The 27,999-nt window shown below is 53.0% G+C and overlaps 1 protein-coding gene across 5 annotated transcripts; it reads left to right on the forward strand.

Annotated features, from left to right (window-relative positions):
• Positions 1 to 33: 33 nt before the first annotated feature.
• Positions 34 to 27,999, forward strand: MFN2 (mitofusin 2). 5 transcript variants are annotated; one of them, XM_055332016.1, is made up of 20 exons: positions 34 to 483; positions 2,807 to 2,948; positions 3,341 to 3,425; positions 7,462 to 7,640; positions 10,913 to 11,048; positions 13,588 to 13,750; positions 14,446 to 14,570; positions 15,432 to 15,540; positions 15,661 to 15,768; positions 17,031 to 17,184; positions 17,382 to 17,449; positions 17,596 to 17,717; positions 19,735 to 19,861; positions 20,243 to 20,347; positions 20,589 to 20,691; positions 21,106 to 21,326; positions 22,023 to 22,178; positions 23,524 to 23,720; positions 24,556 to 24,690; positions 26,073 to 27,999. In XM_055332016.1, exons 4-20 carry the CDS (start codon positions 7,466 to 7,468, stop codon positions 26,140 to 26,142), a joined length of 2,274 nt encoding a protein of 757 aa, XP_055187991.1. In that variant the 5' UTR covers positions 34 to 483; positions 2,807 to 2,948; positions 3,341 to 3,425; positions 7,462 to 7,465; the 3' UTR covers positions 26,143 to 27,999. The 5 variants fall into 5 exon arrangements, with proteins under 5 accessions (XP_055187991.1, XP_055187986.1, XP_055187988.1 ...); XM_055332011.1 differs by lacking the exon at positions 3,341 to 3,425 and having other exon boundaries at positions 35 to 483; XM_055332013.1 differs by lacking the exon at positions 3,341 to 3,425 and having other exon boundaries at positions 35 to 483; positions 2,811 to 2,948.

A 27,999-nucleotide genomic window follows, 5' to 3' on the forward strand; every position in this document is an offset into this window, starting at 1 on the left:
CTCTAAAATTACAATACGCGGGCTGGGATTACAGAGGTGGCACAGGCCTCGGGGTCAGGCTCTGGGGCAATCCATGAGAAAGCGGGAACCTCTAATCCACGCCCTTGTTTTCTCGGTCCCCTCGACAGCTCGAGGCCACGCCCACCCCGCCCTGACAGGCGTCGGGCGGAACTACAGCCCCCATGATGCAGCGGGAGTCCCGAGGCTTACGTCACGCGCCTGGGACGCTCCGGCGGTGAGACCGCCGGCTGGAGGCGCCTCGCAGACCCCCTGACCCGCGAGGCGTGGCGAGGTCTGGCGGGCTGAGCTCGGAGCCCGCCCCGCTCCCGCCCCCGCGCACGACTGACCGCGGGCAGCGCGGCGAAGCTGCGGCGCTGGTGACGCGCGCGTCCTCCCTCCTCCGCCTCCCCCCGCCTCTCTCCGGGCGGCGCCGTCTGATGACGTCGGGGGCGTGATGGCCGCCGCGAGGCCGGGAAGGTGAAGGTGAGAGGGCGAGCGCGCCGCGCGGGTGGGGACGCGCCCGGCCCGGCCCGGCGAGCCTGGAAGGAAGGCCGGGGGGTCGGGAGCCGGGCAGGCGGGCGGCCTCGCCGCGGGGGGGGGGGCGGGGTCCCCGGAGGGTCCCGGGCGCCCCGCCCTCGCATCCTTCGCGGCCGCGTCGCCGTCCCGCCTCCAGCCTCCTGAGCGGCGTTCGCCAGCGTCGTTCGTTCGCTCAGCTCGCGGGGGCCCGCGCTCGCCTCTGCGGCCCGGGCGGGGCGGCCCTGGTCTGACGCCTCCGCTGAAGGTAAAGCCCCTGCAGGGCAGGTGCTGCTGGGCGCGTCCCTAACCGGGCTCCGGGGCGCGCCGGGAGGGAGCTGCCCGGCTGTCCTGCTGCCCGACCTCGGGCCGACCCTGCGTCGCCCTCGTCCTGCCGCTTCTCTCGCCTCCTCCCAGAAGAGCCTCAGAGGTTCGCCCTCCCGACCTGCGAGGGTGGAGGAAGGCGGCTCCACCGAGTCAGAAACCAGTGCTGTGCGAGGGAGTAATTAGCAGCCTCCTGCGTTTCTTTTCTTTCTTTCCTTTTTTTTTTTTTTTAAGGGTTCCAAGCTTCTGTTTGCCCCAAGGAATTGAAAGTTAAGTGAGATCTTTCATAGCATCCAGCACACATAGTCTTTCGTATGTGTTTTGTTTTAATTTAAAGATTTTATTTATTGTTTTTATTTATTTGCATTTACTTATTTATCTAGATTTTATTTATTTTATTTATTTATATATTTTATTTAGATTCTTATTTATATTTATTTGTTCATATTTATTTTTATTATTTATATTTATTCATTATTTTTACTTATTTATATTTTATTTTTATTTATATTTATTTTATTTCATTATTTTTATTTATTTTTTCATTTTTATTTATTTATATTTTATGTATTTAGATTTTTATTTTATTTATATTTATTTTTTCGTTTTTATTTATTTATATTTATCTTATTATTTTTTTTTAAGGATTTTTTTTTATTTTAATTTCTATTTATGATAGTCACACAGGGAGAGAGAGAGAGAGGCAGAGACACAGGCAGAGGGAGAAGCAGGCTCCACGCACCGGGAGCCCGACGTGGGATTCGATCCCGGGTCTCCAGGATCGCGCCCTGGGCCAAAGGCAGGCGCCAAACCGCTGCGCCACCCAGGGATCCCTCATTATTTTTATTTATTTATATTTATTTTATTTTTATTTATTTATATTTTATGTATTTAGGTTTTTATTTATTTTATTTATATTTATTTTTTCATTTTTATTTATTTATATTTATTTATATTTATTTTATTTTATTTAGATTTTTTATTTATTTTATTTATATTTATTTTATTTATTATTTATATTTATTTATTTTATTTATTTATTTATTTTATTTATGATAGTCACACACAGAGAGAGAGAGAGAGGCAGAGACATAGGCAGAGGGAGAAGCAGGCTCCATGCACCTGGAGCCCAACGTGGGATTCAATCCCGGGTCTCCAGGATCGCGCCCTGGGCCAAAGGCAGGTGCTAAACTGCTCTGCCACCCAGGGATCCCTATTTTATTTACTTATATTTTTATTTATTTATTTTATTTATATTTATTTTATTTATTCATATTTATTTGTTTATATTTATTTCATTTGTTATTTATATTTATTTCTTTAGATTCTTATTTATATTTTATATTTTTATTCATTATTTATATTTATATTTATTTTATTTTTTATTTAGATTTTTATTTATTTATATTTATCTTATTTTATAGTTGTCTATCTATCTATCTATTTATTTATTTAAAAGACAGAGGCAGAGACACAGGCAGAGGGAGAAGCAGGCTCCATGCAGGGAGCCCGACATGGGACTCGATTCCAGGATCCCAGGGTCACGACCTGAGCCAAAGGCGGTGCTAAACCGCTGAGCCACCTGGGCCGCCCCACACATAGTCTTTCAATAAGTTCTACTTTTCTTCCTCCCCACCCCTGCCCCCCGGCCTCAGTTTCACAATCCTCAAGCCCAGTCTTTGTCCCCCTGCACTACCTCCTCTCCTCTCCTCTCTCGACCTGCCTTTACCCAGAGCTCCTGCTTCCCACCAGCACACGGCTGACCACGTGTGTGTGCATACGCAGGATTGTCCCCACCTGTGTGTTGTGTTTTTCTCCAGGGCACTTCCTTCACATCCTATCCTAGTGTTGCCAATGACTAAGCTTCCCTCGGGGATGAGTTTGTTTGGCTTCCAACGTGATTAAACATGTTTTGTGCGCTTTTTCAAACGTGCTGCTTGTTGACATGCTCCTTTTCCTTTCCAATAAGTCAGAATCGGTGGAGTCAACACAATCAGTAGTCAACCTCAACCTGAGAGACCGGACAGAGGAGAACTCAGATCCTTATCGTCATTTTTGACTTCAGCATGCCCATGATGCCCAACCTGTGAAGGTCCCTCACTATCCAAAAAGTAAGTGGTGGCTGTGACATCTGGCACCGTGGATTTGGGTTGAATGGAAAGGGGTGTGCTCTGCTGGCCACCCAGTGGCACATATCTTGGATGGGGTCATCTTTGCACAGAGTTGGAGTTTTCCAATCTGTGTTGAAAAAAAAACTGTATGTCCTTTCTACTTCCTGGAGGATTTCACTGGTAGTGGAGAGAGCCTGTTTAAAGATTGACAGTTCAAAACGTGGCTGGAATCTTTGGGCTCCTTGAAGTTAGTCTCTATCTCCCTTGTTCTCTGCTATGCTGGCTCCTCCCTCCCCCTCTCTGCCCAGCAGAGACTGGCTCCTTATCACAGCTCTGCTGGGAGTCTGCTCTGCTCCCTTTACCCTGTATACTCTTTTGTTTCAATTTCTCAGCTTCTCCTCTGCTCCAGTTGTGCCAGCAGACGATCCGTGGACCTATTTTATTTTCCCTGCTAGGAGTTGCTGTGCATAAAACTGGGTAAGGAGGTGGTGTGGATTCAGGGACTATGCTTGGGATCCAAACACACCATGCAGTGAATTTTGTTATTGCTATTCCCACGTGCAAGAGGCCTAATACTCCTCAACTAATAGCCTAGGTCGAGGTCAAGCTTTTTTTCAGTTGAGAATTGGGTTTGGTTCTGGTCTTAGGTTAACATCTGTTAATACCATGCCCCTAACACTTTCTTGGGGCGGGAGAGGGAAAGTACCAGGATGAATGAGGCTTTCCCCAAAGTATGTTCCTCAGGATTTAAAAAACTGTTACATAGAAGAAAAGTTCCTTTGGATACATTTGTGAAATGTTGCCTTAAATACAGTTAAGCTAGTGTCTTTATAACAGGCCTTCCTTTCCAAAGTCTTTGCTTGGTCATGTGCTCTGATGGAGGCCGACCATGGTATGTAGTGTTTTATAAATTTTTTCTACTATGGAAAAACTAGCAAGTCTATAAATTTTTACCTGGAGTGTTGGGTGTACTACATTTTTGTGGACCATACTATGGGAAATGTTTCTGTAAACTATCAGAAACCATGACTTGAAGAGTATTTTGTGGCTATCACAACAGCTTGAAGCATGCCACATAATGTATAGTTGATAGTAGAGCTACTCTGACACAGCTGGCCCCGGGGGACTGGCCTCCACATGCCTGTGGTGAGCCCTGCCCTAAAGTAAGGCCCATCAGGGCTTCCCAGAGGAACAGGAACCCAGCTGCTTCCTACCACTCTGTAAGGATAGGAAGCCAGCAGGCAAAGCCCCAAGATAGTGGGGGCCCTGTCTTGGCTTGTGTGTGCGTATTCTGCAGCTTTGGTCCATCTGTGCATGTATGTATGTCCAGCTTGCTCTTTGAAGGATCAGATTTGGAATATGAGAGGTTCAACTCTCTTGATTCCCTGAGCTCCAAACACTAAGAAACAGATGATTCACCAAAAGCTGCTCTTGGAGAAAAAAGTAGATTTGTGTATTCCAGGGATGGAAGGGTAAGAAGGCACTCCCAGTAAGGGGCATTCACTAACTCACCCATGTCTCTCTCTCGGTTGTGGAGGAAGAAAGTGGAAATGAAGTAGGTCACGACTCTGTCAGACTTTCTGGTAACTCATTGATTGGGTAGATGAGGAGACACTGTGATTAAAAAAACCAAAAGTCTGGTAAGGTTGCATGTCCTTCTTGGAGATGTCAGGGAAGGCTTCACAGAGAGCGTGACACTAGAGTTGGGTCTAGAAGGACAATAGGAATGCCAAATGGGTGAAAAAAGAGGATTCCAGGCCAGAAGCAGCAACACAAACACAGAACCTCAGCTTGGGAGTTAACTAAGCCAGAGAAATCAGACTGTTTGGATGGGTTGGAGGTGGATCCATGAGGGAGGGCCAGGGCACGCTGCTGCAGGCCGGGGAGTGGTGAGAACAGGTTAGCTTCTGGACTGGTGTGACTCGAGCAGATCATGTAACCTTGACCCACGAAGCTTTGACCAATGTGCGTGCCTTCGAATCTTACACTTACTGAACACTAACGTTTTTGGTTCCATATCCTTTGGGCTTGGCAACAATGACCCAGAACTTGAAAACACATGCTTCTAGATCCCTGATCTCAGGGAACTTTCTGCCTGCCAGCAAGTCGCTTCTCGGGCTGGGCCCTGCAGATCCTCAGCCCTGTTTACTGGATTCCCTATGGCAGTGGTGGGGAAGCCCTGGGTGTGTTGGTGGTGGTGTCTCTGCCCTTCCCCAAAGGTGGGGTATTTGAGGGGAGAGTCATGTGATCTTGCTAGTGGAGTTTTTCTTGTTGCTTTATAACACGTGAAACTACCTGTAACTAGGTACCGTGTCTCCTCAGTCTGCGTGGTGTCACACTTGTCGTGCACATGAAGAATTCCAGGCTCTGAGGTTAAATAACCTGCCCAAGTTTATGTGGCCCAGAAAGAGGACAATTTGATCCTAGCTCTGTCTGATTCCACAGTCTCCTCTACAGCTGTATCGCACCCTATCCTGTACCCTTTTCTTTTCCTTTTGATGCTTTCCTCTTTGCACTCATCCCCTGTTTCTTTGAGAGTCTCACCTGCGGGGCCACGTGAAGCCTGATTTCAGTGCACTCTTCAGCTTTGGAGGAGCCAGTGGTGTTTCTTCCCAATTCCTCTTCTTTCACGTGACCTCAGAAGTCCGTGATACATGACCTCCTCCCTAAGAAAATCAGTTGTGAGGTTTACTGAGGAGGAAGGTAGAAATGGACATACAGTTACTTGTCTCTCCTGTCTCCCTAGAAAGCATTAAGGAAGTAATTTGTAGGTTTAGGTGAAATGTGGTTATTTCCCTGTGGGTCTGTCCACTCTGTGGGATGATTTTTTTTTTTTAATTTATTTATTCATGAGAGGCAGAGAGAGAGAGAGGCAGAGACACAGGCAGAGGGAGAAGCAGGCTCCATGCAGGGAGCCCGACGTGGGACTCGATCCTGGGTCTCCAGGATCACACCCTGGGCCGAAGGTGGTGCTAAACCGCTGCGCCACTGGGGCTGCCCTCTGGGATGATTAAATCCTGAGAGCCAGTTTTCAGTTGTTTTGCACTTTCTCTAGATGTTCTTTCTGCTTCTCAGGGGCTTGTTCAGTGACCTTTGGCACCCTTGGGAGATTTCTTGTGTGTGTTCACTCGTGAGCCTCCTCATCCCAGGTGCAGTGAGTGCTGAGTGCTGGCTCTGACAGCTGACGTGCTGTGACGGGGGCGGCTGGGGAGGGAGTGGCCCACAAGAATTTACTGGGTGTGGGGGATCCCTGGGTGGCGCAGCGGTTTGGCGCCTGCCTTTGGCCCAGGGCGCGATCCTGGAGACCCGGGATCGAATCCCACATCGGGCCCCTGGTGCATGGAGCCTGCTTCTCCCTCTGCCTGTGTCTCTGCCTCTCTCTCTCTCTCTCTGTGACTATCATAAATAAATTAAAAAAAAAAATGTTTAAAAAAAAAAAAAGAATTTACTGGGTGTGGAACCATAGGACCAGGCACACACAGCTGTGCACACTACCCCCATCCTTGGAGGAGCCTTTGCCCTTTGACATCCAGGATCTGAGGGTTCTGGGGAAGTAGGTCTGTGCATGGTGGGAACTCAGGAGCAGGCACTTGCGGGAGCAGAGATTACCAGCCACCTTCTCTGGTCTGTTTGCCTCTCTGGAGTTTGACCAAAGATCTCTAGAACTTTGGAGTTAAGCTTCACAGCCCCTAACATATCACTGCTATTTGAAAAATATGAGCCCTAAAGATGTGTGTGTGATCGAGAGCAAGAGAGCTACCTCCCCAGAAACAGACTGCTGAGAAGCAGGTGTTCTTAGTGGTTGTCATAGAATGGTGGTGGGGTTACGGATTTTTCCTTTGGTTTCTACATTTTCTAGAGGGCACACATTTATAATGAAAGAGACTGATAACATGTTTTTAAGTCAACAGCAGAAGTAGACTTCTGTCATTTGAGCATCACCCGTCCTTGTCCACTCCCGACCACCATTAAAAATGAAAACAAAAGACTGTTAGGAATTAGGGCCATCGTGACCTGGACAGCACACTGGCCAGGGGAGTGTGTTGGGGGTCATGGACCTTGAGTGTCACTTTGCTCTCACTGTTTTCGGTATTCATTGCTTTCTCTCAGGTGCGTGATGTGTAGGAAAGAAGTGAGATTTTAGTCACGCTTTTCTGCCTAAGGCTGAGAGGTGGGCTCTCCGTGTGTCCCTTCCTGATTTCTGCCTGGCCCTCTGAGGGGGTGCGGGCAGGGCCTGCCCCTGGTCAGTAGGTGAGGATCAGCCAGCCCAAGGCCTCAATGCAGGGCCCTGGCTCCAGCCGAGTGCCTGTACCCTGTGACAGGGAAACTGCCCACAGGTCCTCAGCGGTCGCATCCTACTCTTATCTTGCCGACCCGGGTCTAGTCCTGGAGGGCCCGTGCTCTTGGTGGTCCCCAGAGCTGGCCCCAGACCTCCCACTGCAACTTGCCGCAGCCCTAGCAGAACATCCATGCTGGGCATCCCTGGCTTCCCTCACACTGTCTTCTTTTGCAGCGCGATGTCCCTGCTTTTCCCCCGGTGCAACTCCATCATCACAGTCAAGAAGGACAAGAGACACATGGCTGAGGTGAATGCTTCCCCACTCAAGCACTTCGTCACTGCCAAGAAGAAGATCAATGGCATTTTTGAGCAACTTGGGGCCTACATCCAGGAGAGCGCCACCTTCCTTGAAGGTGAGACAGGCGCACTCATCTCTCAATTTCCATATTTAGGTGGGAGGATTTGGGGGTGGGGAGGTAGAGCCTGGCTGTTGGGGAGCTCCTGCCCAGATAGGTTGTCACCTTCAGGATTGTTCTGCTCTTGGAATCGGATAGGATTGGGCTCCAGGGAGATGGGGCCAGAAAAACAAGGGACCCGTCATTCAGGAATTCTGTGCCATTGAATCGTGAGGGGTAGGTGACTCTTACCCCACGTAGAGGACAAACAGGGGTTTTGAGACTTGCTCAGTACCAGCAGGTTGACACAGCAGAGCTTTACTGGGTGTCTCTGACTCCTGAACCCAGGTGTTTTCTCTGGCCTGGTTCTGGCCACCATGCATACCAGGCCCTGTGTGGGCATTGGTTGTCCCTGACCAGGATGTTCTTTCTCTGGTATTTATAGTCAGTGGGATCATGCATCGGAAACTTGCGTCACTGACACCTTTTCCACTAGTTACTAATTTGAGTGCAGCCTCTAGTCCCTGCTCGATCAGCAGAGGAGGGCGGGGTCCCGGGGCCCCAGTCAGTCGATTGCCAACACCAGCCCCTGGCTTTCTCAAGCTCCCTGTCTAGAAGGCACACATTGGCTCCTGTGTCTGCGATTGTCAGCAAAGACCTGGTAGCTGAGTCTCATTTGCCCTTGGTTTCCCTGTTTGTGAAGGAGGTGCTCAGGCGAGACCGGGGCTTTCTAAGTTCTAGTCTACACAACTCTCCAGGTTGGGTGGAAATGCCCTGGGGACACACTTCACCCTCCACTTTCTCCTAGAGAGTCTTGGCTTCTGGTTGGTTGGTTCACATGACGGGCCGATTCTTACAGCTCCCTTACAGCAGAAAGGGGGTACTTCCAGGCCAATGGTCTGAGTGTAGCCCCCCAAATTCACATGTTGGAATTCTAAGACCTAATGGGATGGGGTTAGGAGGTGGGGCCTCTGGGAGGTGATTAGGTCATGGTCGGGGGCGCTCATGAGTGAGGTTAGTGCCCTTGTAAATGAGACCCCACAGAGTGCTCTAGCTGCCTTCCGCCACATGAAGGTACAGCGGGAAGTCTGTGACCTGGGAGAGAGCCCTCACCCCAGTAGGCTAGCGCCCTGATCTGAAACTTCCAGCCACCAGAACTGGAAACAGTACATTTCTGTTGTGTATGAATCACCCAGTCCATGGCATTTCATTGGAGCGGCCTAAGCAAACAAAGACTGAGAATGGACTCTCTATGTCCTGCCTAGCATTGTGCTTGATGCAAGAGAAGGCGTTCCCTACGTGTTTCCTAATTCAAAAATCTGATTTTTAAAGTTACAAGATTGGTAGTTGAAATTATTCCAGTTCATTAGTAATTTATTTGGAGCAGCTCAGGTGTGCCTGGCACTGCATGGAGAGGTGGGGGAGACCAGGCCACTCCTCCCAGAGCCCAAGCTGACTGCTGGTGCTGCTCTGAGGCACTTCCTGAGGTGGTGCTGTGGATGAGCACGTGCTTAATGAGGGTGTTTCTGTGCTGGCATCAGGAGTGGATGTTTTGATTGAATATGAGGCCTCTCCTGTTGGTGGGTGGAGGGAAAGAGCTGGAGTGCTCCTGAGACGTGTTTAGGACTGCCCTGGCCAGGGGAGGGCATAGTGACTGCCTTGGGACTGGACTCTAAAGACTAGTCAGTGTACTGGCTGTTTCTTTTAGGTGTGACCACATGTTTAAGAGCCCAGCTTCCTTCCAGGTGCATTCCAGAGGCCTCGCCCCTGTGCCCTTAGGTGGGAGGAATGGTGATGGTCTGAGGCTGAGGTGACCAGTGGACCTGGGAGGCCTTGTTGCTTTGGTTACTTCCTTTCATGGCATCATGTGGGTGGTCCCCGAGTGCCCCTTGTCAGCCCAGTGGTTCACAGCTCACCTAATCTGCCTGGGCTGCCGTGACAGAAATATCACATAGGAGGTAGCTTATCAACAACAGAAATTTACTTGTCACAGTGCTGGAGGCCGGGAAGTCCAAAGTCAGGACACCAGCAGATTCGGCGTCCAGCGAGGGCTACCTTCCCGGACTGCTGTCTTTCCTCTGTACCGTCCTGGTAACCACATGGCAGGAGTTAGCAAGTTGTCTGGGTCTCTGATACCAACACTAGTGTCAGTCATGAGGGCTGCACCATCATGACCCGTTCCACGGCTGGGGCATAAACACTCAGGCCATTGAGCAGTGAGCGTGTTCCAAGGGGCCAGACACCCGTGTACGTGGGCCAGCCTTCCTGGTGTGAGAACTAGATGGGATGGGGCAGGATCTTGCTCAGTTGTTCCCATCATCTGTTGTCCATCTGCCTATCAAGGCCACTGGGAAAAAGCAGTGAAGTGATCCCAGTACCTGTTAGTTTAGCCAGTATTGTGCATCTGCTAAGTGCTGGGACCACACGGGAGATGATACAGGTGAGCTTGACAGTTACATCATGGTGAGGTAAGCAGAAGGTGGAAGAAGTACAGCGTGCTTCGGGAGCACAAACAAGGAACCTGACTCAGGCTGGGGAGAGCCAGGGAGGGCTTCCAGGGGCTGTGCAGTCCATGCTAGGCTCGAGGCTAAGTGAGAATAAGCCAGAGCACCTCAAGGTAGTGGATCCGTGCAGGGAGGGGTTGGGGTGCACTGAGCAAAGCCCGGAGTAATGGGGAGGCAGCATGGTGAGGGTGGGGACATGGTGAGGTGCCATGTGAGATGGGGCTGGTGAGAGGCCTGGCTGGAGCAGTAAACAGGGTGGATCAGGAAGGGTCTTGCGAAGGTGCACGGGCTCCCTGTCCTGGTTCTGCCATTTAAAAAAGTGTGTGACCGGGAAATGACAAGGAGTGAGTGAGACTGTGTTTGGAAGGTGATGAGAACAGTGCCTGGTAGGTAGTGAAACTGTGTTCGTTAAGTGAAATACATACAAGTGATTGGCAGTTAACATTCGAGTGTTTACTTTCTGTATTTTGTTCATTTAATCTTTGCAACAGTGGTAGGAAGAAGGCACTCCTGTTGTCTTTAAGAGCCAGGAGATTAAAGCGCCAAAAGGTTCATTTGCCTGAGGTCGCAAAGCTGGGAGGAGGGGAGAAGCAGTACTTCCCTTGCACTGGCACCCAGGCAGTCTTGCTTCCAGGCCTTGTTCGGAACTGCTAGGCTGCAGCCCCACAGTAGGGATCCGGCCTTTGGCAGGCGATGGCAGGGAGTGCCGGTCTCTGAGGCCTGCAGGCTTGTGATTGTGGAACTGCCTTGACTGTGCGGTAACTCATTTTCAATCTCAACCCCCAGACACCTACAGGAATGCGGAACTGGACCCAGTTACGACAGAAGAACAGGTTCTGGACGTCAAAGGCTACCTGTCCAAAGTGAGGGGCATCAGTGAGGTGCTGGCCAGGCGGCACATGAAAGTGGCTTTTTTTGGCCGGTGAGTCTGTGAAGCCCTCACAACTTCTTCCTGGCTGGACGGAGAGGGGGCACTTTGGGATATTAACCTCTTACCAGGCATGTGGTTTGTAAATGTTTTCTTGTGTTCCTAGGGTTGCCTTTTTACTCTGTTGCCATTTATTCTCTTTTGCCTGTACTTATGGTGTCATATCCAAGAATTTGCTTAATTCAGTGTCCTGAGGCTTTTCCTGTTTTTTTTTTTTTTTTAAGATTTTATTTATTTATTTATGAGAGACACAGAGGGGTAGAGACACAGGCAGAGGGAGAAACAGGCTCCCTGCAGGGAGCCCAACGTGGGACTCTATCCTGGGTCTCCAGGATCACACCCAGGGCTGAAGGCAGGCGCTAAACTGCTGAGCCACCCTTGGCTGCCCTTTTCCTCTGTTTTTTTCCAAGAGTTTTATAGTTGTAGTCAACCGATCTCCTTGTTACGCTTTGAGGTATAGTAGATACTAGAGGTCTGGAGTGTTTCCTGCACCCCTGAGCCGTTCTGCAGTTCTCAGCAGACCCTGGGTATCCTGTAGTTGGAACTAGGCTCTGACACGGTCTTCCTGGAGGGAGCATCAGATCTTATAGGTTAAGGGCCCAGTCCCACAAGACTGGCCTCCTTTCTGATGCTATTGGGAATCCTGTGCTTCTCTCCCATTGGCGGTACAATGGACCTCCCTGTGACTCCTCAAGTTTGGTTAATTTGCTAGAGCCACTTACAGAGCTGAGGACGCACTGACTTACATTTACTGGTTTGGTATAAAGGACACAGAAGAACAACTTGATGAAGAGGTACACAGGGTGAGGTCCAGAAGTACCATGCTCTGGGCATGTGGATGCCTTCATCAACCTTGAAGCTCATCAAACTTTGTTCAAGATTTTTTATGGAGTTGAATCCACAGCCCCCTTTCCCTGAAGTTGGTGTGTGGGGCTGAAAGTTCCAATGCTCTCATTTGGTCTTTCTGGTGACCAACCCATTTTGAGAGTAGGGAGCCACCCTCCATCCGCTCATCAGCATAGGCGCAGGTGTGCTCAAAAGGGGCTCCCACGAAAGGCAAAAGACACTCCTGTCACTTAGGAAATTCTAAAGATTTTCAGAGTTCAGTGCCAGGAATGCGTGATAAAAAACCAATACATTTCTTATTTTATCATAGTGCCTTCAAAAAAGTTAAAATCTAACACAGGGAGAAGGCACCTGGACAGGTTGGATGCTACATACACACAGGCGTTATCCGAGGAGTAGGCACTCTGCCTAATGACTCTTCAGGGAGAGAGGGCGGGGATGGGGCAGAGAGAGAGAGAGAGAGAGAGAATCTTAAGCAGGCTCCATGACCCTGAGATCATGACCTGAGCCGAAACCAAGAGTCCGATGCTTAACTGACTGAGTCTCCCAGGTGCCCCTAGCCAAGAGGGTTTTAAAGGGACAGGGGTCATTCATCAGTGAGAAGGTGTAGGGACCTATAACATTTTCTGATTCTGTGTAAATATAGTGGTGCCTGTTTACAGCTTTCAGTGCTCAAGGGTTATGCAGGAGGTCTAATGCCTGTTCTGTGACGTGTCAGGGCTCTCTATTCTCCTACAAAGGGAATGTATGATTTATAGATAGGCAAGGAGGGTTGGTAAATCAGTCACATGCACTTAGGAACCTCTATTAAAGGTCATCATGCTAGGGATGCCTGCGTGGCTCAGTGGTTGGGCATCTGCCTTGGGCTCAGGGTGTGACCCCAGGGTCCTGGGATCGAGTCCCACATTGGGCTCCCCATGGGGAGCCTGCTTCTCCCTCTGCCTGTGTCTCTGCTTCTCTCTCTCTATGTCTCTCATGAATAAATAAATAAAATCTTGAAAGTAAAATAAAAAAAATAAATAAATAAAGGTCACCATGCTCGTTAGGAAGATCAACGTGGCCCTGACCTCAGGTGTGGTCCTCCACTCCTCGGGGCTCTCATTTCTACAACCTCGTCTCAGAGATGTGGCCCTCACTTCACTGGAAGGTAGAAGAGGGGTGTGACTGGCGAGAACGCTCCAGTCATCTCCCCAGTCGTGACAGTTACCCTGGGGACTGAAGTGTGGGGCTTCACGTGTGAGAAGGAACACGATGAGAGAAGAGCAAGAAAATAGGCCTTTGGTGGAAAGCCAGGGACGTTGGGGTCATTCAGCTCAGGTCATTCAGACTGAGGCAGACTGCCCCGGGGATGAGCCCGTGGTTTCCAGTAGAAGCCAAGGGGGTTCCCCTTTAGAGGTGCACAGGTCGTGTCCACGGTGATGCCAGGGGCTTACAGCGGCCAGCGGACTCCAGGAGTGGTTTGGTGTCTGCGTGCTGGGGCTGCTCAGCGGGAGCCACTAGCAGGGAGGCTGCCATGAAGAACCAGCACAGCGCAGGCACCGGCCAGAGGCATTTGTCCACCCGCCGCTCTGCCTGGCTGGGTACCGGTGCCCCCGCAGAGAACGAGACTTTGGGCTTCGGGGCCGGCAGCCTCGCTGTGGGAGCCTGCAGTGCTGGAGCTTCCCTGATGGCCCGTATCCCCTTCCAGGACGAGCAACGGGAAGAGCACCGTGATCAATGCCATGCTCTGGGACAAAGTTCTGCCCTCCGGGATCGGCCACACCACCAATTGCTTCCTGCGGGTCGAAGGCACAGATGGTCATGAGGCCTTCCTCCTCACAGAGGGCTCGGAGGAGAAGCGGAGTGTCAAGGTGAGGGTGCCGTGGGGGTCCCCACCAGCTGGAGTGCACAGCCCTGGGCGTGCTGGCGGCCTTGGAGCTTAGATTAGCCAGGACGTCCCTTGTGACCCGGCCATCGGCAGCCCCTGGGAGACAGCGGTGCCCCCCATGGAGGGAGGTGGGAAGCCCTGTTGGAGCTGAGCTGTCGAGGAGGTGCCAGGGATTCAGGGAGGCTCGAAGACCCTGAGCACCGGGAGTCAGGAGGCCCCAGTGCCTTGCGTGATGCCAAGCAGGGGGGCTGGCCCCTTCCTCTGCCGTGAAGAGCACCTGTGCCCCGTTTCCGGAGCAGTTGCTAGATAGCGGTTCTCACTCTGGCTCTGTGATTCTGAATCAACAGCTAGCGGCCTGTCCGTGTTGATTTTCTGAGAGCCATTTGCTTTCCTGTTTGGGGCCAGATGTTGCTTTCAGTTCATAAAGAGCTCATCAGTGCCGAATAACCGCAGCTTTAGGACAACATCCAAGAAAGAAGTTTTGAGAGAGTAGTGAAGAATAGTGGTTTCTGACTTTCAGCTCCCAGCTTCTGGCTTTTCCATGTGAAATGGAAGAAGGGGTGGCAGGTCAGGCTGCACTTGAGCAGCCGTACCATGCGTGCCAAGCTGCACGGGCAGCCTCCTGCCTGGCGACTTCCTCAGCCCTGAGCTCTCTTCCTTTCCCTCCTCCCCCATTAGACTGTGAACCAGCTGGCCCATGCCCTTCACCAGGACGAGCAGCTGCACGCTGGCAGCCTGGTGAGTGTGATGTGGCCCAACTCCAAGTGCCCGCTTCTGAAGGATGACCTTGTGCTCATGGACAGGTAAGAGGGAAAGAGCCTCCCTGGGGTCCAAAACGGGCAGTCCCCAGGTCTCTGATTCTGTGTCATCCGGGCCAGGGTCCCCAGGGCCTGTCATTGCTTAAACAGACTGCCTTTCAGACTGGCGCAGCCAGGTCCTCCTGTCCCCTGGATCTCCTGGGGGCTGGTTACTGTATCCATTGCCATCACTGCGCTGGAGATGTCCCAGTGATGGTCTGTGGGGGGGTGGCGGGCGGGGGGCGCCCAAAAGTTAAGCAGGGTCTCAGCCTCAACCCAATGTTGGTGCGCATGTTAGAGGTGGGAGCTGGTGGTGGTGGGGTCCGTGTGGTATTCTGCGTCTCTTGAAGGAACGCTTTGGGGACGGGTTAAAACTCCTCTGGGAAGTACAGCACTATAGTGCTTATGGGACTCACGTGTAAAATTTTATCTTAATTGTGTATCTCCAGGGTAAAGTTACAAATGGTTTTTTTTTTTTCTTCTTAAAGATTTTAATTCTTTATTCATGAGAGAAGCAGAGACATAGGCAGAGGGAGAAGCAGGTCCCCTTCAGGGAGCCTGATGTGGGACTCGGTCCCAGGACCCCAGGGTCACGACCTGAGCCAAAGGCAGATGCTCAGCCACTGAGCCACCCAGGCATCTCCACAAATCATTGTCTTTAAAAGTGGTATAGAGATGGAACAAAACATTTTCAAACCATCCAGAAGGGTATGAAATGAAAAGTAAATATCCTTCCAGTAAAGGTCAGGCCGGGTTGCCCTGAGATCTGTGGCTTTGTACTCCTTTGCCTGGCTGCCCTTGGGCCTGTGCAGAGCAAGAATAGGGCCCCGTGTGTGAGCCTGATGACAGTGTGCCCACCACCCCTAGCCCTGGTATCGATGTCACCACGGAGCTGGACAGCTGGATTGACAAGTTTTGCCTGGACGCCGATGTGTTCGTGCTGGTGGCCAACTCAGAGTCCACCCTGATGCAGACGGTAACCCCTCCTCCTCCTCTTCCTGTGCCCCAGAACCCAGCTGAGCGGGAAGGGGGGCGTGAGACTCACAGGGCCTTGGCCGCCAAAGCCCCTCCTACACTGAGGTCTTTCCCCCATCAGGAGAAGCAGTTCTTCCACAAGGTGAGTGAGCGCCTGTCCCGCCCAAACATCTTCATCCTCAACAACCGCTGGGACGCGTCTGCTTCGGAGCCTGAATACATGGAAGAGGTTGGTGGCTCTTTATTCGCCAGTCTGGGGAGTGCCACCTGTGTGTCTGCCCAGGGCCTCTTCCAGCCTGTGACTGAGTTCACCACCAGGGATTTCCCCTGCATTCCCTGGGGTCCCTGTGGTGTCCTCTGAGGGCTCTGAGAACGCTCCTGCCACTTCCCCCGTTCCCCTCCCCGGCTTCCTCTACTCTTCAGACGGCTGCCATCCGGGTCTGAAAAGCGTCCACAGCACGTCAGCAGCTCCCTTGTCTGAGGCCGGTGCTCACTTCGGTTCATAAAGAATGAATCGCAGTAGAACAGGCTCAGCCTTTGGTAGACAGCCAGGAAAGAAGCTAGGAGGAGGAGCGGAGAATACTTGATCCTCCCTGACCGTTCATAATTCTTTACTTGTTCTGTGTGGAAGGAAAGGGAAGCGACGGGAGTGATAGATTGGTGACGGGGGATGAAGTGCACAGCTGCCAGCTGACGCCAGGCAGTGACTGGGACGCTCCTCGCCTGAGAGGTGGATGTGACACAGTTGTTGAAAGGAAGAAATGGGCTAACGTTGAGGAAAGCAGCTGGCAGGAGAACCCTGGGATTTCAGAGCTAGAAAGGATATTCCAGTGGTGGCGCCCACTCATTTCATATTCGAGGCCCTGGGAGGACTCGGCTTGGCAGGATGGAGCCCAAGGTTAGGTTCCTTTCCTGGAACCTGGCTCACGGGTTCCTTTCCTCCTGGGGCAGCACAGTGAGACGGTGTGCTGGTTCTCACAAGGGGCAGTTTGGGACATATTTAAGCCTTTCTTTTTCCTTTTAATTTAATTTAATTTTTTTTTTTTTTTTAAATTTTAGAGAGAGCACAAGTGGTGGGGAGGGGCAGAGGGTGAGGAGAATCCCAAGCAGACTCCATGCTGAATGTAGAGCCCAATGTGGGGCTTGATCCCAGGACCCCGAGATCATGACCTGAGTCCAGCTCCAGAGTCGGATGCTTAACCGACAGAGCCCCCCAGGCGCCCCACATGTTTAAGCATTTCTGCTTCTATTTGCATGAAATAGTTGTGGCAGCCTATACCCCAAGGAGCCCCTGTCATGTGGCTTTTGGGGAGCGTGGTGGCTAGAGAACTGACGGTGGGAGATGAGGTCGTGTGTGTGTACATTTGGAATAGTGGACGTGACTCTATTATATTACCTGTTCTTTAGAAGAAAGGCACAGGGGGCTGTGGGCTCCGTCAGGAGGGGCCCACCGGCACCCCACCTGGTCTCAGCCATCCACTTGGACCTCAGGTGCGGCGGCAGCACATGGAACGTTGTACCAGCTTCCTGGTGGACGAGCTGGGTGTGGTGGACCGAGGCCAGGCCGGAGACCGCATCTTCTTTGTGTCTGCCAAGGAGGTGCTCAACGCCAGGATCCAGAAGGCCCAGGGCATGCCCGAAGGAGGTGACGCTCGAACGGACTTCCTTTCCCCTGATGTTTAGGCTTCCAGAAGCTGGTTCTGAGAGTGAGGCAGTAGGAAGAGCCTTGAGCAAAAAGCTCTTTGCTTCTCGGCCACTGTTTTAAGCCCCGTGCCCAGTCTGCTTGCCTTTGGGGAATTTCATCCCTTGCCCCTGCCGACTTACGTGGTGCAATTCTCCTAGGGGGCGCTCTTGCAGAAGGCTTCCAAGTGAGGATGTTTGAGTTTCAGAATTTTGAAAGGAGATTTGAGGTGAGCCCTTTGATTCCGGTATCTGGTTATTCTGTGCCTCCCCGGCGCCCACCAGCCGTGTCCCTGGTGGTGAACGCCAGAGCTTGGGCCGTGGCTGGTGGACCCTGGTGGCCTCTGCCTCCCTCAGCACCTCTTGTCTGTCCCAGGAGTGCATCTCCCAGTCGGCAGTGAAGACCAAATTCGAGCAGCACACAGTCCGGGCCAAGCAGATTGCGGAGGCGGTGCGTCTCATCATGGATTCCCTGCACATAGCGGCACAGGAGCAGCGGTAAGAACCGAAGGTGGTGTACCCACGGGGGGCAGTGCTGGGACGTGATCGCCTCACCCCCACCTGCGGACGGGCCGGCAGAGCCGAGTGCCTGGGTTGCCACCAGGCCTAGTTGGATCCATGAGGAGGAGCCTGGTGAGGACAGCCTTCGGGTGTCTGGCTGTCCCTCGTGGTTCCCTGAAACGCTGCCCCACAGGCACATGTGGAGGCCTCAGCGTGGCACCACACTGAGCACCACGGCATTTCTCAGAGCTTAAAGCAGGACAAATTTGTAATTTTTATTTTTGTTTATTTTATTTTATTTTACTTTTTTATTTATTTATGAGAGAGAGAGAGAGAGAGAGAGAGAGAGAGAGAGGCAGAGACATAGGCAGAGGGAGAAGCAGGCTCCATTCACCGGGAGCCCGACATGGGATTCGATCCCGGGTCTCCAGGATCGCGCCCTGGGCCAAAGGCAGGCGCTAAACCACTGCGCCACCCAGGGTTCCCAAATTTGTAATTTTTAAAAAATATTTTATTTTATTTTAAGTAATTTCTATACCCATTGTGGGGCTCAAACTCAGAACCCGGAGAATAAGAGTTGTGTGCTCCACCAACTGAGCCAGCCAGGTGTCTCCTCCAGGATTTTTCTTTTTTTTTCTTTTCTTTCTTTCTTTTTTTTTTTTTTGATATATTTATTTATATTAGAGAGACAAAGAGGTAGAGGGAGGAGCAGAGGAAGAGAGAGAACCTCAAAGAAACTCCCCACTGAGCGTGGAGCCTAATGCACAGTTCAATCTCATGACCCAGAGATCATGACCTGAGCTGAAATCAATAGATGCTCAATCGAGTGAACCCAGGTGCCCCACCCAGGACACTCATTTTATAAAAATAACCTTTTTTGTAGAAATTAAAATCTAGGAAAATAGAGAATAACATGAAAACATTTTGCTTCCTTCAATGTTTGCTTTATATTGTTTTAAATTAAGAAAAAACCCTTTTTCTTAAACACCTTTCAATTCTTTAGCCCCTACCCCACCGTCATCCTGCCCATTCCTCAGAGGCAAGCACAACCGTGGATTTGGTGTGTAGCCATCATCCATTTAAAAAGTGCTTTTACATAAACTCTGAAGAATCTGTAAACGCTGCTTGTATGTGCTTTAAATACACAGACATCCTGTTGTCCTGGACGTGCTGGTGCACCTTGTGTTTCTCTCTGCTCAGCATTGGTTTTGCCTCCTGCCCTGCTGATTACACAGAGTTGGAGTTTATCACTGTGAACTGGCATAGAGTATTCCCTTGGGACCATACCTCATTTTAAGTTTTTTTCAAATTTAATCTCCAGACCCACCCTGGGGCTTGAACTCACAACCCAGAGATCAAGCACTGGATGCTCCACTGACTGGGCCAGCCAGGCATCCCTCCCGTGGATTGCTTTTTAGATTCTGTTATTTTCCTATTGCAAACCCTGCTGCTGCTGTGGGCACCAGTTTACGTGTCAGCTTGTGCACGTTTGTAAGAGTCTGTCTGGGATTAACTCCCGGAGGTGGAACTGTTTCATCTCAGGGTGTGCGCATTTTCAGTTTTACTGTGTCTTCCTTTGTCGTTCTCTCCGTGTGTTCCCAGTCCCACCAGCAGCGTGTGCTGGGACTCTGCTTTCCCCGAGCCTTGCCAGCACTTCAGACTCGGTGACTCTGTCGGGCTTGTGCCTGTGTAGAGTAGTACCTCTTTTTTAATTTCATTTCCCCGATGACTAGTCGGGCTGAGCTTTCTGTTTTCCTATGTTAATGAGCAGAACTTGTTGTAAGCCCCCTGAAAGCACCCGCCCCACCCTGCCCCCACCTCTCCCGAGTTGGAGGGAGTTGGGAGGACCTCCGAGTGTGTGGCTGGCACCTGGGAAGGGCGAGAGCGCATCTCTGGGCATGAGTGTGAAACTGCTGAGGCCACAGCAGGGGCACACGCAGGCTTCCCGGTGTCCCCTCGCTCCTCCACGTGGCTGGGAGGGGACCCGCTCTTGAAACTGTGCACTTCCTCTCAGGGTTTACTGCCTGGAAATGCGGGAAGAGCGGCAAGAGCGGCTGAGGTTCATTGACAAGCAGCTGGAACTCCTGGCTCAGGACTACAAGCTGCGGATTAAGCAGATCACGGAGGAGGTGGAGAGGCAGGTAAGGATTGCTGCTCCGGGGATTGCTGGGCTCCAAGTAGCGTCCAGGGTGCTGGGAAGGCGAAAGAGCACACGCGTCCTCATCCTGGGGCCTCCCAGCCTTCCAGAAGGAAGTTGTGGCCCTGACTCGGGCGCATAGTGCCCCCCACCGCCAAGGGCTCCCTGGTCCGTTGTGTGACCCAGGGCAAGTCCTCGTCCTCTGGGCCTCCCATCTGTAACATCCCTTCTCCCTGCGAAGCTGCCCTGCCGTCAGTGAGCCGAGAAGCCTGCCGGCTCTCGGGGAAGCTTGTGCGGTGGGTGAGAATCGCTCAGGCTCTCCTGGTGCCGCAGGACGGATCCACGTCGCCCTCCAGCCCGAACAGTGCACTTTGCTGTCCTGCAGGTGTCCACTGCGATGGCGGAAGAGATCAGGCGCCTGTCCGTGCTGGTGGACGACTACCAGATGGACTTCCACCCCTCCCCAGTGGTCCTCAAGGTCTACAAGAACGTGAGTCGTCGGGCAGCCGGTGTTCTGGGCTCGCCTCTGTCCCTTTTGTCCACTGGGTGGAATCACTGCGCAGGACAGTGATTCAGGGCCCCTCAGCCAGGGCGGAAGGACCCGGGCTTCCCTCAGCACTCTGAGGTCATCTGCGGGGGGCGGGCTGACAGCGGTTTCCTTGTCCCTTGGCTCCTCAGAAGGGACTCCCGAGGTGGGGTTGTTTCTCTTAACCTCTCCCTTCCGGATTCAGGAACTGCACCGCCATATAGAGGAGGGACTGGGCCGGAATATGTCCGACCGCTGCTCCACGGCCATTAGCAGCTCCCTGCAAGCCATGCAGCAGGACATGATAGGTCAGTGCCTGGGGGCTGGCGGCCGGGGCCTTTGGGATGCCCCGAGGCCCGCTTTGGGGTCCAGTCCACAGAAATGATTCCCTTTCCTTGTCTGTCACCTTTGACAACGAGTTAGTTCAATACGCTCGGGTTCTTGGGGTGTGTTGTGCTTTCAGTCCCCACAGGGAGCCGTCCGGGGTTACCCTATGGGACTGTCACAGGCTGAGGTGTGGCCAGGCTTTCAGTTCACACAGGGCCTAAGTGTCAGCAGGTGTGGAGGGCCCTGGGGAGGGCCACTTGCAGCCCCGCGAGCCCACTCTTTGCACACCCTCAGCACCCTGGGCAGTGGCTGGCACGGCCTCTGTTCCGAGGCCGGGCACCTGTGTGGCCCAGGGCCGAGCTGACGTGGCTTCTCCTCATCTCCCTTCCTGACAGATGGTTTGAAACCCCTCCTTCCTGCGTCCGTGCGCAGTCAGATAGACATGCTGGTCCCTCGGCAGTGCTTCTCCCTCAGCTACGACCTGAACTGTGACAAGCTGTGTGCTGACTTTCAGGAGGACATCGAGTTCCACTTTTCTCTCGGGTGGACCATGCTGGTGAATAGGTTCCTGGGTCCCAAGAACAGCCGCCGGGCCTTGATGGGCTACAATGACCAGGCAAGCAGTGGCCCTCACCCTGGGCATTGCTGGAGGCCCGTCTGCACCCTGCCTCCAGAAACCGGGACCAGTTTTTTGTTTTTTGTTTTAGATTTTATTTATTTGATAGCACAAGTGGGGAGTGTGGGAGGGAGAAGCAGGCTCCTCACTGAGCAGGGAGCCCAAAGGGGGCTCGATCCAGGACCCCAGGGTCATGACCTGTGCTGAAGGCACTTAGCTGACTGAGGCACCCCGACGTGCTCACAGGGATCGCTCTGAAAGGGGTTTCCTGCCATAACAGCCATGGCACCTGTGCTACCAAATTCTGCCACAAATCAGTTGAGTTTTACCCTAAGCACTGATTTTTATGAAATTTAAAACATTAGCTAAACTTACTAAGTATGTGAGTATTAGATATGGAAGTTTTAGGTTTATCTACACACCATGTTTCTCAATTTAGATCTTAAACCACTCGTGTCCACAGCACTGAATTACTGTGCGTTCTGCTCCTGGTGCACGTCCTACACTTTGGGGGCTGGCCAGTGCTCCCTTGGGGCTGGCACATCTGTCATGAAGCCTAAATTCTTCCTTGCTGCACACAGAGCTTATTTTTATTGCCTTTTGGAAATTGAAGAGCCGCGCTGTGTGTCCCTGTTCCCGGACACCTGGCCCTGAGGCTCACCAAGTGTTCTTAGCCCTCCTGTCATGTCTCTTCAGGTGCAGCGCCCCATCCCTTTGACGCCAGCCAACCCCACCATGCCCCCGCTGCCGCAGGGCTCCCTCACCCAAGAAGAGCTCATGGTTTCCATGGTCACCGGCCTGGCATCCCTGACGTCTAGGACCTCCATGGGCATTCTCGTTGTTGGAGGCGTGGTCAGTGACAGGCCCACCTGGGAAGGCTGTGGGCAGGCGGGCAGGCAGGCGGGGGCTCCTGCTTTGGCTCAGCGCGTCACAGTAGGCGCGGAGCATTTTCACGTCTACCAGCGACTTTTCACTGTGGTCTCACAGGTAGCTGTGTAGAGCCGTAGACTAAGCTTTAGTGTGTATCTGTTGACTTCTTTTGGTCTCAGTCCACTAATGTGACGATTAGACAGCACCAGTCCCAGAGGAGGACAACCTCGTTGGCTTGCATAGAGTTAGGATTGGAACTGTGATCTCAAGCCGTGTTTGTCCCCAGCAGGGCCTGCACCACACAACAGGCAGGGAAGAGACTTGAGAAATGGACAGACCAGGGTTCTAGAGAGATGGGTGTGCCCAGGACCTCTCTTTGGAGGGGATGCCAAGAGCAGAACTTAAAGGGTTTAGGACAAAGAACTCAGGCTGGGCCTTGAACCCTTGCCTGTCTCCTGGTTTTCTTGCCCTTCCCTTTCCACTCCAAGGCCTGAGATCGCAGGCTGCCTTCTTGATAACTGGGGTGCTCCCCAGTCCTGACCCCAAGACACACAGAGGCCAGAGTAGGTAATAACACGTTGAGTTTTCCTGACAACATGGCCTTGCTCTTTCTGCCATGGTCTTTAGAGCTACACTTTGGTGGCAGGTGTGGCGGTAACAAAACTGCCAGGAATTGTACTCCGTTTGGAAGGCTACAGTGGGACAGATCTGGGGCCCCTTGCCCTCCTCTCTCTAGCTGGTGCATGCTGTGCTGCTTTGTTCATGGGCAATGACCTAGCAGAGGGTTGGTAGCTGAGATGTGGGTCCCTGTTGGTCATGTGACCCTTTTAAATACCCTGTTTTACCCAAACAACCCTGAGAGTTGGGTGAAGAGCATTATGCGTCTTTTGGGAAGATTGGTTGTTAAAAACTTGCCCAGGTGTCAACCAGGATTAGACAGGCAGCACTGAAGCCGTGATTTTTGGCTTCACATCCACTGCTCTTTGACCGTAACCGCACCGCCTTGAACCAAAGCATCATAGACCAGGCCAACAGAAGCCACCCACTGAGCAACGAAATGCAGAATGCTTGTCGGTGTCGTCGGGACGGAATGTCACTTTACAGCATGCCTGCATTCGTCTTTAAGAATTCTGAGTGGGTCCATGCTTCTGGTCCTAACACCACTTCCCTACCCCCCACCTTTGCACAAGTCATGTCGTGTGGCCAGCACTGAGTTACCCTTGTTTCTGAACTGGGGCTCTTGGGAAGGTCCTGGCTGTGGCAGGCTGAGGGGATGGGCAGGAGGACGGCAGAGAGTCTGCGTCAGCTCATCCCTGTGCCTCTGCAGGTGTGGAAGGCGGTGGGCTGGCGGCTCATCGCCCTCTCCTTTGGGCTCTATGGCCTCCTGTATGTCTACGAGCGTCTCACCTGGACCACCAAGGCCAAGGAGAGGGCGTTCAAGCGCCAGTTTGTTGAGTATGCCAGCGAGAAGCTACAGCTCATCATCAGCTACACTGGCTCCAACTGCAGTCACCAAGTCCAGCAGTGAGTGGCCCCCCCAGTGCCCAGGCACTAGTGCCGCCTCCTGTGGTTCAGGATTTCCCTCTAGCTTTCCTGTGGACCTGGCCTGGAAACCTTCAGGTCCCGAACATCATCTGCCCCTGGCCTTGAGCTGTGCAGTGTCGGCTCTGGGACCAGGGATGGGGAGAGGGGTCTGTCCGGGGTCACCTTATGTCCTGGGTTGGGACCAGGTAGGAAAGAAAGAGGCTGTGGGAAGAGCAGGGACGTTACTTGTGGCATTTATTAAAGGTGATCTGGAAGGGCTTGGTTTATAGGCAGTGAGCTGCTGAGCCACGGCCCTGCCTTCCTGGCACAGCTCTGGGCAGCTGGGGCTGGATTGCCTGGCCTGGCCGCTAAAGGGGAGTGCTGGCTTGCCTGCCTTACATCGCTGTGTGGTCAGCTCCTTTTTAGGGACCTTGCCCCCAATTTTCCATTTTCTCTGTGAACCCTTGGAAATAGATGCTGTTTGCATTGGCATCTCCTTTTTCCAAACGGAGAAATTGCACCTGGATGAGTAGTCTCTTTCCCCCTCCACTGGCTGATGCACAGCAGAGCTGGGATCTGAATCCTGGACTGTTGTGCCCAAGCCAGGGTGCTCCTGGCTGTCCCGACGGTGCCGATGCTGTGCATGTGGTGGTTGTGACCTGCACGGTCTTGGCAGGGGTGGGGAAGTTTCTGCGGAACTGGGATGGTGTGGGGCCGAGCTGCCAGCGGCTGACACGTGGGCTGGCTGCTGCCCTGCTCTCGCTCGGGTTTAGCCAGCGCCGTGTTCTGCAAAACAGCCTCGTGGACCGGTTGATCCCGACTCCCTCTCCCTCAGGGAACTGTCTGGGACCTTTGCTCATCTGTGCCAGCAAGTCGACGTCACCCGGGAGAACCTGGAGCAGGAAATTGCTGCCATGAACAAGAAAATTGAGGTTCTCGATTCACTCCAGAGCAAAGCAAAACTGCTCAGGTGAGGCCGTCCTGGGAGGCCGGGGGGCTCTGGTGTGCCGCTGGGCACGGTGGGTGCTCCGCTGCTTGTCTCTCTTGGGTGTGGACGTGAACCTCATTATGTCAGGTGGCACACTGCTGGGTGCCGGATACGGCGCCAGCGCTGGAGGTGCAGCAGGATGTCGAGTCGCTGCCCTCCAGATGCTTGCAGCGGGGCCGTGTGGCAGCTGTGGAGGAGCCAGGCAGTGTGGTACCGTCGGGTTCCAGGTCACAGGCACCTTCTCCTTAGTGGCATGTGTCTGGCACTTGAGGGGTGCTGTGCCACTCAACCTCAAGGGCTCGTGTAACCCCTTTCCTTTTTCTAAAAGGGAAAACTGGGGCTTCCAGAAGTTAAGTAACTTGTTTGGGGTCCCGTAGGAGATGGTCAGGCCAGGAATAGGTGTGTGTGGCTCCAGCACTCTGTGACACTCTGCACGTCGATTGTCTTTCATTGTCTCCTGTGTACTCGGAACCCTGGGCTGGACCTGCCGCATGCTTCACTCCCAATTCCGTGGGAGCCCAGGGCTGGGGGCATGCTAGCATTTTTACCCACAGGAGAGTTGCGTAAGGTCCCTGGTGATGGGCAGGGCATGTGTTGGCACCCACATCCCCCGAGGGGGGGGGGTTCCCTGCTGAAAGTCAGTGCTTTCCTGGAGAGGATCAATCTCAGGAGCAGGAGGCCTGGGTTCTGGCCCAGGTGCTCATGTTCGGGCAGACTGCATAGCTTTCTTAGGTTCCCTTGTTTTCATCTATAAAATGGAGCAAGATTTCATGGTAGCCACAGAGCTGAACCTAAAAGTGGTGTGCAAAGGTCCTCTGCCCGCTCAGCCCCAGATAACATCAGTACATGGGGACCCTGTGCTTCCTGCCCCCGCCCCTGACGTCAGTGCCAACCCCTTGGCACATAGTGGACTTTCCCTCCCTCGCTGTGTGGATGTGCCCTCACCGCCCACCAGCTGGGTCAGTCCTTTCCTAGGGACACGCGGTACGACTCACGGGGTGTGTGCGTGGTGGGGGCTGCCTCTGCTGCTGTCACCAACAGGGATGGGGTAAAGCCGTAAGGGCTGCAGATCCAGCAATGCAGCCCCTCTCCGAGAGGCAGGAAAACCTAGTTCCAGACAGTTCAGGGACTTGCCTGTGGTCAGGTGACCCGAGCGTGAGGCTTGAGGGTCCGAAGAGCTCGACTTTTGGCTCCAGTGCTACAGTGTGGCTGTAGGAAGTTACGTAACGTCTCTGGCCTCTTCCTCATCTGTGCAGTGGGAGTGATTGAGGCTCCATGTCACAAGAGCTTAGAACAGCCCTTGGCCTGTGACACTGTCACCTGTGATCGGCTCTGAGTGCCACAAAACACCCGTTTCTCTGCAGGAACAAAGCTGGTTGGCTGGACAGCGAGCTCAACATGTTCACGCACCAGTACCTGCAGCCCAGCAGATAGTGGGCAGCCGAGAGCCAGAGCCGCGTGGAGAGGGCGGCACCGCCAGCACTGTGGGCTCCTAGCAGCCCTCGCGCAGTTCCTGCCCGTTGCTGCCGCCCCGAGAACGAGAGCACCCCCCCGTCTCATACCTCTCATACCGTTTTGAGCCCTTAATTGCTAGGTTTTCCCCCTTCGCCTGCTGTTGCAGGAAGACCTGGCTTGTGCCCCTAGAGGAGACTTGTAACGATGACCGTGGACAGCATGGTACAGGGAGTCAAGTGTCTTTGTCAGGTGCGCTGGTGGAGACTCCCACGAGTGCTTGACAGGGTCTGGGAACTGCCCACACCGCAGAATGCCTGCTTGCTGTCACGCAGGCCCCCTCCTCTGGCCGACACTACCGCCCACCCCAGCACCCCCGCCTGCCGCACACCCCAGCACACGCAGAGCAAGGCCGCCTTGGGGGGGTTGAGTTCTTCCCAGGTTGCATAGGAACAAGTTCCAGAAAGGCTGAGTCCATCGCAGGAGGGCTGTTGCCTGTGTGTCAGCCTGGCCCTTCCGCTTGCACGCTTCGCTCTGTCGGCAGAACATTGCAGACGCGTCCTGGAGGTGGGGCCGTGGGGGTTGTAGGCGGAGGCAGCCTCGTGCATGCGGTGGGGCGGGTGATGCAGAGGTGCTGAGGTGACTGGCTGCAGGGTGGGGCCGCGTGGAGAGAGTCGCCGCTGGTAGCGCTGCGCGGGGCTCGGCTTCCCTCTCTCACCGCATCCCTTGTTCCGGTCTCGCTCCTTAGCCGGTGTCGTCTGGTTTTATTGTTGGTCAGAGATGGTTTGGTTCAAGGACGTTCAAGGATGTAGCAGAAGGAAGGATGGTAGAGGGAGGTGGGGGTGGGGCTCGCCCAGGACAGGGTGGGGGGATGTGGGGGGGTGGGGGGTGGAATGTGGAGTCCATGGGGAACAGGGAGGGCTCGCCCCTGCCGCCCTTGGCCACCAGTCCTCTGGGCTGAGCCTCCTGTGCCTCGGCGGCTGCAGCTGGTGGGGGACAGCATGGGAGAGCCAGCCGCCATCCCCCAGCCCTCCCCACCTCCCCGCCCCCCAGAGCTCTAACTGACCCCCATCTGGCCTCGTGTTGACTTTGAGAAATGTTTCCTGTTGAGTTTGGGATTGTTACTGGTTGGAGTGGGGGCAGGTTCCTTTCTCCACGGTGTTAACTGGGGCAAGCAGCCTTTGCAGTTCAGGTCAGAGAACTTCCTAGAAACCAGCAGGTCCTCTCTCCCAGAAAGAGGTGGGGCTCGTCCTCTTGAATCCCCCCCGCCCGCCAGCTTCCAGGAAATGGGTTGGTGGCCTCTGCTCTCCGCCGGTGGCCACGCAGGTGGCATCCTCTCCAGGTGCCCGCTTGTCTCAGCTCTTGAGTGCACCTGCTGTGTGGGACACGTGCTGGACTCTCTCGAGACCGCCACACGGCAGGGGGACGCTGGGAGCTTTTTGCCAGGCCCAGGTGGTGGTCACTTCAGTGTCAGGAAAAATCAGGGTCACACAATCCAGTGAATTTTGTGCTTTTTTGGGGGGGAAGAAATTACTTAAAAACTAAACATGAATTTTTTTGAATGTAGCCCCTGGGCAATAAACGGAATTTTGAGTTTCTTACACAGTAAGTAGGATGAAATGTTCCCCACTGAGGACAAGACTCCGGCAGAAGTGTGGCAAAAAGCACTTTAATTTAATGCTGCTAACTTTGTGTTTATGTTCCTTTGCTGGAGTGTGAGACCTGCTCGACACAGTGAGTTTCTTGTCTGATGTACTTAAGGTGACATACTTGCCTGAGTTACTCCTGTATCATTGCTGATAATATTGGAACTAAAATAAAACCTAGTTGGAAACACTT

The sequence above is a fragment of the Nyctereutes procyonoides genome, unplaced genomic scaffold (genome assembly GCF_905146905.1).
Source record: "Nyctereutes procyonoides isolate TBG_1078 unplaced genomic scaffold, NYPRO_anot_genome, whole genome shotgun sequence".
NCBI lineage: Eukaryota > Metazoa > Chordata > Mammalia > Carnivora > Canidae > Nyctereutes > Nyctereutes procyonoides.

What these genes read in the sequence shown, in the direction of transcription:
- MFN2 (XM_055332016.1), top strand. Translation starts at nt 7,466, where the DNA reads ATGTCCCTGCTTTTCCCCCGGTGCAACTCCATCATCACAGTCAAGAAG. An exon ending in AGTCCACCCTGATGCAGACG is followed by an intron (nt 15,541 to 15,660) that starts GTAACCCCTCCT and finishes TTCCCCCATCAG; the next exon opens with GAGAAGCAGTTCTTCCACAA. An exon ending in AGCAAAGCAAAACTGCTCAG is followed by an intron (nt 24,691 to 26,072) that starts GTGAGGCCGTCC and finishes GTTTCTCTGCAG; the next exon opens with GAACAAAGCTGGTTGGCTGG.